General features: G+C 39.3%; 2 protein-coding genes across 2 annotated transcripts; both read left to right on the top strand.

Annotated features, from left to right (window-relative positions):
• Window positions 1-257: 257 nt before the first annotated feature.
• LOC122418359 (uncharacterized) lies at window positions 258-1,472 on the top strand. Its single transcript, XM_043432519.1, has one exon. It carries the CDS (start codon window positions 258-260, stop codon window positions 1,470-1,472), a length of 1,215 nt encoding a protein of 404 aa, XP_043288454.1.
• Window positions 1,473-5,443: 3,971 nt separating this feature from the next.
• On the top strand, window positions 5,444-6,673 carry LOC122418360 (sentrin-specific protease 1-like). Its single transcript, XM_043432520.1, has one exon. It carries the CDS (start codon window positions 5,444-5,446, stop codon window positions 6,671-6,673), a length of 1,230 nt encoding a protein of 409 aa, XP_043288455.1.
• Window positions 6,674-9,543: the final 2,870 nt, after the last annotated feature.

Genomic DNA, 9,543 nt, shown 5'->3' on the forward strand with positions numbered 1-9,543 from the left:
CAGCATAATGGGAATAGTTTTTGATACAAGAGTTGTACGAAACTATAAGAGTGAATCAAGATGTCGAGAACCAATCAGTCATCGAACATCTCTCAAGACGGTTACACATCCGAGAGAACCAATCCCAAGATCTCTCAAAAATCTAACACGTCCAAACATTCAGTTTCTGAAAAAATTGGGTCTGACAATTCGAGCAGTTGGAAGAAGAGAAAAGTAAAAATTCATATCTGCGGTGTTATTGTAGTTTGCTTTGTACCATGGAGAAAATTCTAGAAATACAGAAACCTATTATCTTTGATGAATCTATCGCGCACTATGAACTTCACTCACATCAACCATTCGCATCGGCAACTTTTAATAACAACGATGAAATTCGAATCGCCGTTCAACATCAGGACTTGTGTCTCCTACCAAGTAGAAGCTTTCTACATGTTTATGGTAGACTAACGAAAGTTGATGGAAATGCTGTTCAAAATACAAAATTAGTTAACAACGCCATCTGCCATATGTTCGAAGAAATACGTTATGAACTCAATGCTATTGAAATTGATCGTAACAAAAATGTCGGTCTCACAACACTTATGAAGAATTACGTGTCTCAGAGTCCTGAACAAATGTCTGTGATGGAAAATGCTGGCTGGTTGAGTAACGATGAGAGTACATTAATCGATAATGATGGTTACTTTGACCTATGTATTCCATTGTCATTGATACTGGGATTTGCTGAGGATTATAATCAAATCATCATTAATGCTAAACATGAACTGATTCTCACGAGATCAAATAACGATACCAATGCCGTTGTGCAGACTCCTCCAGCTGAGCAATTCAAAATCTCATTGCTGAAAATCGAATGGGTGGTACCGTACATAAAAATTTCAGACCAACGAAAAATTTCATTACTCAACTTCATTGCAAAGGATCCACCAATAGCACTGAGTTTTCGAACATGGGAATTGTATGAGTATCCACTACTACCCATGACGTCAAAAAACGTGTGGGTCGTTAAAACATCGACCCAGCTTGAAAAACCTCGATATGTCATAGTGGGATTTCAAACAGCGAGAAAAAGCACTGCTAATGCAAACGCGAGTCATTTTGATCATTGTAACCTTCGAGACGTTAAACTATTTCTAAATTCTCAATGTTATCCTTACGGAAATTTGAATCTTGACATTGCTCATAATCAATTCGCTCTATTGTACGATATGTATACGAGCTTTCAGGTCTCCTATTATGGTAAAGAGCCTGAACCGATGTTGAACAAAGCTGATTTTATTAAATACGCTCCACTCATTGTGATTGATTGTTCGAAACAAAACGAGTTTCTGAAATCAGGACCAGTGGATATACGTTTGGAATTTGAATCAGCAGGTGCTTTTCCAGCTCAAACCGCAGCATATTGCTTGATTCTACATGATCGAATTATTGAATATAATCCAATAAGTGGCAATGTTAAGAAACTGGTATAATTTTGTGTATTATCGAATCTAATAAAATGTAAAATTTTTTTATGAAAAAAAATCAAGGAATTCTTGGAATTGATTATTTTCCGTCCCAAACACCCGCATTTACATGATCAAATTATAAAATTTAATTAGAAACGTTCGAAAATGTTTAAGGATAAATAAAAAACAATGAGTTTTCATGTGTTTTTTTTATTCTTGTTACATTACTACTTCATTAGCAATTATCTCTACAAATTCTTTCAAATTCTCCATATCACGGCGTAAGCTGCGAACATGTTTGTATATAATCTCAATTGATCCACGTATGTCATCACATCGTGCACAAAGTACTTTTTCTTGTTTCACTTTTTCCAAATTTCGTTGAAACTCCAGTATGTCGTGGATAAAATCATATATTCCGTCAGGCGAATCACTTCCGAAATGCTTTGATATAACATCATCATAGCTACAGAAGTATGGTGGAAGACGACACAGAAGCTTTATCTCGTCTGGTGTTGAAGCGTTCATCATGATGACTCTATTAACTGCGCTTAGAACTTGCAACCTCTTTATACCATTACCCCTACTCTCAAAAACATTCTGGAACATTCGAAATGACGTCATCTGATTGGTCATTTCGGTTGGATTCAAATTGCGCCATCTACAGATCCAACCTTTTTCCTAAATTTTCAGTCGGTAAAACAGGAAATGGTGTCTCATAGAATATTTTGAAATGACGTTCTAGAACTTTCGAAATGACGTCATCGTTCTAGAAGGTTCGAAAGTCATCGTTCCACAGGATGACGTCATCGTTCTAGAACGTTCGAAATGATGACGTCATCGTTCTAGAACGTTCTCGAAGGTTCTGACTCGCTTCGTTAGGTGACTCGCATTACCCCGCAAGATCCAGAACATTCGAAATGATGACGTCATCGTGACAATGACTCAGCAAAAAAGTATCCAGAATTTTCGAAATGATGACGTCATCGTTCCAGAACATTCGAAATGATGACGTCATCGTTCTAGAACGTTCGAAATGATGACGTCATCGTTCCAGAACATTCGAAATGATGACGTCATCGTTCTAGAACGTTCGAAATGATGACGTCATAGTTCTAGAACGTTCGAAATGATGACGTCATCGTGACAATGACTCAGCAAAAAAGTATCCAGAACCCGTGTTGTATATCTACTCAATAAAATTGAATAAAGCAAAATTTTTCAGGCAAGAAGTAGAATTCTTAGGACACATCTTAACGACTAAGGGCATAAAGCCACAACCAGAGAAAATACAAGCAATTCATGATTTTCCGCCACCCAGAAATTTAAAGCAGTTAAGGGGTTTCTTGGGGTTAATCAATTACTATACTAAATTCACGAAAAAACACGCCGAGGAAACAATTCCACTCTTAAAATTACTTAAAAAAGAAACAAAATGGCGATGGGGGGAAGATGAAAAGATCGCTTTCCAGAGAATTAAAGATTTATTTGTTGATAACGTTCTTTTAACGCATCCAGATCCAAAAAAAGAATTTATTTTGCAAACCGATGCAAGTAGCTATGCTTTGGGGGGCACCCTGGCTCAAAAAGACGGAAATAACGATTTAAGGGTAATAATGTTTGCGAGCCGTACGCTTAAGGGTCTCGAATTAGCTTATACAACAACAGAAAAGGAATTGCTCGCGATTATCTGGTCTTTAAAAAAATTTAGAACTTATTTGCTCGGAGCAAAAATTAAAGTAATTACTGATCATCGAGCCATTACTTTCTTAAAAAATTGTCAATTATTAAATGAGAGATTAACAAGATGGATTCTCGCTATCCAAGATTACGATATTGAATTCGAGTTTTGTCCGGGAAATAGAAATGTTGTCGCGGATGTTTTGAGTCGATTAAATCCACCAGATGCTGGGGGGCGGAAAGGAAAAGAATTGGTGATTAGCACAATGTTAGCAATCAAACCGTCGCAGGAACTAGAACAGATGATTCGGCAGGTAGGACTTTGGCAAGAAAGAGAAGATAAGATCAGGGAAATTAGGGAGAGGATACAAAATGAACAAGACGATAAATATCGAATTCAAAATAACATTTTATTGAAAAAAATAAATCCCGATTCCTGGAGAATTGTTTTGCCACGAGAGATCCTCCATCTTCTCGTATCTGAAACACACAAAATGTACGGTCATGTAGGCGCGAAAAAAGTTTGGAAAATAATAAAAGAAGATTTCACTTACCCGAGATTATACCGCGTAATTAGACAAATTCTTGGTTCATGCGATTCTTGTCAAAGAAATAAAGTTCCTAACCAGCATTCTTATGCGGCACAGCAAAATATCATTCCGGAGGGACCGGGAGATATTGTGTCGATCGATTTTTTCGGTCCCTTGCCAGTTACAAAAGGTGGAATGAAACACATTCTCGTAACAATAGATGCTTTTTCCAAATTTGTAGTTTTGTACCCTCTCAAAGCGGCGACAGCGCCGGCAACAATCAATAAAATTTTTAACCACTACATTCCGGAATTCGGCAAACCAAGGAAATTGCAATTTGACCATGGCACACAATTCACTTCACGATTATGGTTAGGGAAATTAGCCAGTGAGGGGATTCAGCCAGTTTTTTCTTCTATTCGTCATCCTCAGGGAAATATAGTAGAAAGAGTTAATAGAGAGATAGGGAGATTTTTCAGAACATTTTTGACTGATAAGCACACAGATTGGCTAAAATGGGTTCGAGTAATAGAAGATTGTATGAATGAAACGCATCACGAAACAACCGAGTTGACACCCATTGAAATCCAGAGAAATTTAAAACCACAGAGAATTTGGAGAAACTGGATACAGATAGAAAAAGACGAACGATTAGATGAGGAAGAAGGGATTGAAGCTAAATTAATGCTTGCCAGAGATAGGATAGTGAGAAAAGGCAGGGAAAGAGCTCGAAAATTTGATCAGAAGCATAAATTAATTAATTTCAATGAGGGCGACCTAGTTCTGGCAAAAGCGTGCAATGTAAGCGATCCAGTTAACAAAAAAATGGCAAAATTCTTTTCAATTTACGAGGGACCATATAGGATTAAAAAGCAAATAGCTACTGCAACATTTATTCTTGAAAATCCGGAAACAGAAGTAGAAAGAGGGATGTACCATGCCGCGAATCTCAAGAAATACAAAAATTGATGAAATTTGCTGATTCCGAGTGAAATTACCGGGATGTATTTAAATTAACTATGTAACAAATCTTTTCATATCATTTCCAAACGATTCCAATGCAAAAAATTGCCAAATTACAATAAAAATTTCAAAATTTCACGTCAAGCGTCGTACAAAACCGTTACGCACCCTCCATCCGTATTTCTTCTACGGGACTATTTAAAAATCAGACAAACGCATAAAAACTCGAGAAAATTTAATAATAATGGAAGGAAAAGAAAGAATCACAATACTGAGGCATTTTGTTAGCAATAAGAGCAATAAACAATGACAAAACTCATTTTTATTAGAAATTTCAAAGACATTACAAAAAAGGGTAAATATTGCATTAGAGAGCCATAATTACTCGACTGTTCAAGTTAATTAACAATAAGATTCATTTAAACAACCGAAAAACAATTTGAGAAATTTGCGATTGCGTCATGCTTTCGGCACGACCGGAAGTTCATGAGAACGAAGTTTTAGGCATTAGTTCCCGAAGTATCCACGATCGGCGAGTGGCGCTGTTAGCAGCCGAACTCACGAGCGTTAGCGAGGTCCGGCCGCCATGTCAAGTCGTCATTCGACAACGGACACTCGAACGAGACGGACGTGGTTTCTCGAGCGAAAATCAAAAAGTACGAGAATTCAGAGGGACTTTGGAATTTTTAGGCGAGAAAAAGGTAAAAATTACAGATTTAGGCGTACTAAGCATGAGGAATGACGAAAAAGTAAGTAGATAATAGGAGAATCAAAGATAGGAAAAATGAGCGGGAGAATTTTCTGGACGGATATAGGAACAAGATGGACGCAAGCACACAGACTGAAGTTGGGCGAAAGAACTTCGCACAACAAACGGACGGAGGAGAAGGAGAGTGGGTGAATGAGGATAAGGAGGTGGAGATAGTGAGGGAGATAAAGGGAAGGAAGGATGAGGAGGACGTCGCCATCATTGCAGTCTTTTGCCCGATCGCGTCAAATAAAAAGAGGACGAGAGATGTGAAGACGCAAACCGCATCTTCAACAAAGGAGAAGGGGATGCAGACAGAGTGGATGCTCCAGGTGATCGAGATCGAGGAGTCACGGAGATCAAATCGTGACTTACTCCTTCGTTTCATTAGACGGCAATGGAACCTGATCGAAGTAAGGGAGGCATTTAAGGTGCCAGAGATCCTTTCCCCAATAAGGGAGTTTGAAGAAGAGGGGGAGGTGTGGAAAACATGGAAAGCGGGGGAATTCGTGTGGAGCGAAGACAAAGAAAACACACAAAACAACAACAATAATAACATTGATAATAACAAGAATAAAAGAAAGAAGACTGACGACAATGAGGAAAAACAAATTAAGAAGACAAAGAGAGAAACAACAAAAGAAGACAAAGAAAACAACACTAACAACGATGTTAAAAACGAAAATAAGAGAAAAAGTAACGACAACGATGACGGACAAACAAAAACAAAGAAAATAAAAAGAGAGATAAAACAACAGGACCTTGAAACCCTAAATGGGACAAATTGGTTGAACGACGAGGTAATAAACAATTACCTCGAATTGATCAGCGACGAAAAAACATATGTCATGAGTTCGTATTTCTTCCCTAGACTCCACGTAAATGGCTACGAAGCCGTCAAAAGATGGACTAAAAAAGTCAACATCTTTAAATATAAAAAGATGATTGTCCCGATCAATTTGGGCAATCATTGGTGTCTGGCGGTCATCGATTTCGTAGCGAGCAATATCGTTTATTACGATAGTTTCGGGCGAGAAAACCCGAAATATTTGATCACTCTCCGGAACTATTTGGTTGAAGAGGCAAAGAACAAGGGAGCGGGTCCAATCCAAATTGAGGAGTGGAGTTTGGTGACGAAGATGAATATCCCTCGACAAACGAACGGATACGATTGTGGAGTGTTTGTTTGCCTCTACGCTAAGCATGTCATAGAGAGGAAAGAAATGAACTTCTCACAACAGGAGATGCCCCAGAAACGCCGACAAATAAGGAGGGAGTTGGAGACGGGGATAATCGAGTCATAAAACTAGCGGTCTGAACGCCATCTGCGTACATTTTATTTATTTATTTATAACCTCAAAACTTCTTTACGACGGATCTCAAATATCCTCATTTTGTTATGTTTTATTATTTTGTTTTGTTAAAAACGTCTTAAATCAATCAAAATGCAATAAAAAGACGTCATTTTTGCAGCATTCTAACCAAGTGTCTTGTTTTTTCTTTGAAAACCTGAAAACAAACATCCTATCGTTGTCCTTGGGAAACTCCGCACCTGAAAAACATAAAAAATACTTACCTTACTCCTGCGATGACCGGGAATCTCTGCACCTGAAAAGAAAAATAAAATTAAAATAATATTGAATACAAAATTAGAAAACGCCAAATACTTACCGTAGAAGATCGATGTCCTGGAAATCTTGAACCTGAAAAATAGAAAATATAATTAAGGAAAGTTTAATTAGAAAATAGAATAAATCACCTTACTTACCTGATGAGAAATCAATGTCCTGGAACGCGCTGGCCTGAAAAGAAAAAAGAGAAAAATTTTTGAATTTGGCAATAAATGCGAATACTTACTCGTCTAGATCCGATGTCCTGAAAAGAAAAGAAAAAGATTAGAAATAATTGTAAAAATTAGAAATGTTAGAAATTAAGTACTTACCTGTAACACTGAAAAATAAGGAAAAACGAATCGGAAAGGGAAATAAGGGAAGAGAAATGGAAGTGGGGATGAAAAATGATGGACAGAAGAGTGAATAAGGACTAAGCAGTGAAGTGGGGGTAATATGGACGAATAAGAGACTGTAAAAGTGAAGTGGGGGTAATATGGACGAATAAGAGACTGTAAAAGTAAAGAGTGGGGAGTGTGAAAAGAGTGGGGATTGAAGTTGGGTATAAGAGTCGGAGCAGCGGACTCCGGAGCGTCATTCCAGCTCCGGTCCAGCTGCTAGCAACATCGGCAAGTCTACCTGATCGTCAACGACATCGGCAACAAGAAAGTTTCAACATAGAGAAATCAGCTAGTTCATCCTGAGCAACATCGAAATATCTTTCAAAATGAGGATCCACAACATTCCTGGAGTACCAACGCCTTCTCCGTGGCCTGGTACGTGGGAAGGGACCATGGAGTGCATCATCTTGGATTTCAAAAATCCAACGAACTTCACATTTACAACCAAAACGAAATATTGGGAGCTGTGCGACTTCGAATACGAGCTTGGGGCGCACGTCAACCGAATGGGGCATATGCAAAGGCCAGGTTATCAGATTGGTAATCACTACGCTTTGGAAATCGGCAGTGTAGCCCATCGCGTGGAATTGATGGGATACGAGGACAGTGAAGCCACATTGAGATTCATCGATCGAGGAACAACGCTTATGCATCCAGTTTTTGATTTGAGTGCCCTTCCGCATGCGTTCCTTGTGGCTCCACCCTTTTCATCGAGAGGTTACCTATCGGGAATTAAACCATTTTTGGGAGAACGATGGGAGGAAACTGTGTGCCTCTACTACCAACGGGCCTTGGAAGAAAAAAGAGTCAAGATCAAGATTGTTTCTGAACACCCTACCAAGGAGGCACATGAGGTTCGGTTATTCACACTGCCGCACAACGATAACTTGGGAGATCGACTCGTTCTTGAAGAGTTTGCAAGAGAAGGGACATACGAGTGTTGTTTAAACGATGACATCGGGATGATCTCTCCAGAGGAGATGCAGGACCTGATAGAGGAAGAAAAAGCAGCTGGTAACTGGTATGCCTATCGACGAGAACGTGTCCTCGGCGATCCTCCAAATTAGTGAAAAACGTCGAGAACATCGAAAAACGTCGAGAACATCGAGAACATCGAGAATATCAAGATCATCAAATCCATTCATCCCCAGGATCAACGCGTCATCTTTCCCTTTCAAAAACTCCATTTCCGATTTCCGAATATTCAAATTTTTAAGCATTTTAAATTGTTATCTTATTAAACTAAGATTGGAGAACAAAAAATCTCTAATTCTTAGATTTTTTTGTTCTGGGGGGCATTTGTGACGAAACACTCGCGCGACGGCCCGAGCCCGTCGAAATTAACGAAACTTCGCGATTGTAAGATCGCGGACAAAACATCGCGGCGACCACGCTCGTCGTTATTGACAGGTGGCGGCCATCTTGGGCCGGTAGGCATGAGCCCGAGCGGGGCTACCGGCGCCGCTCTGAACTTCGCCGCGCTATATTTTATCGAGATTAATTCTTTTTACATTTTTGTTATTTCAAGTCGCCCGAGCATGTAAATACGATCAAAATTTACAGAAAAATAACAGGAGTCTAAGGAAAATGATCACAAGTCAAATTAATAGTATAAAAAACAATCACATGTGAAAAATGTAAAAATCGACTCCGACGCATGCGCGAGCAGAGCGTCGATGGGCTATAGGACGCGTACGTGACTTTTAGCGATTATAATTTTACTAATCATATTAGAACAACTAATAATGTTAAAAAATGAAGGAAATTAAATAATATTTGATCAGATTGAAGTTTCTATTGTTGAAAATCGCAATAAGCTGTAAATCATAAAAAGCGGTAGTCCGCGCATCGTATGTTAGCCCGCTCGACCAACGGGCGAGCGTGAATCATGGCAACGGGCCAATCAGAGTAGGCGTTACAGAAAGGTGCGCAGAACCGAGCGAAAACGGAGATTCTCGGCGCTCGAGAATCTTATGGTAGGGACACGGGTATAAGAAGCGCTGCGCGACTCATTCGGCAGATAGTTCTCCCTGGCTAAAGAACCAACTCGGACCTCTCTCAATACATCAGCCTCAGCAATACTACACCTATCCTCAAAATTTTTGGGGTTCCCGTAGCGCGGACTCTCGGATCGACTCGGCGACGTCTCGATCCCACAGCCCG

The sequence above is a fragment of the Venturia canescens genome, chromosome 11, assembly GCF_019457755.1.
Source record: "Venturia canescens isolate UGA chromosome 11, ASM1945775v1, whole genome shotgun sequence".
Classification (NCBI taxonomy): Eukaryota; Metazoa; Arthropoda; class Insecta; order Hymenoptera; family Ichneumonidae; genus Venturia; species Venturia canescens.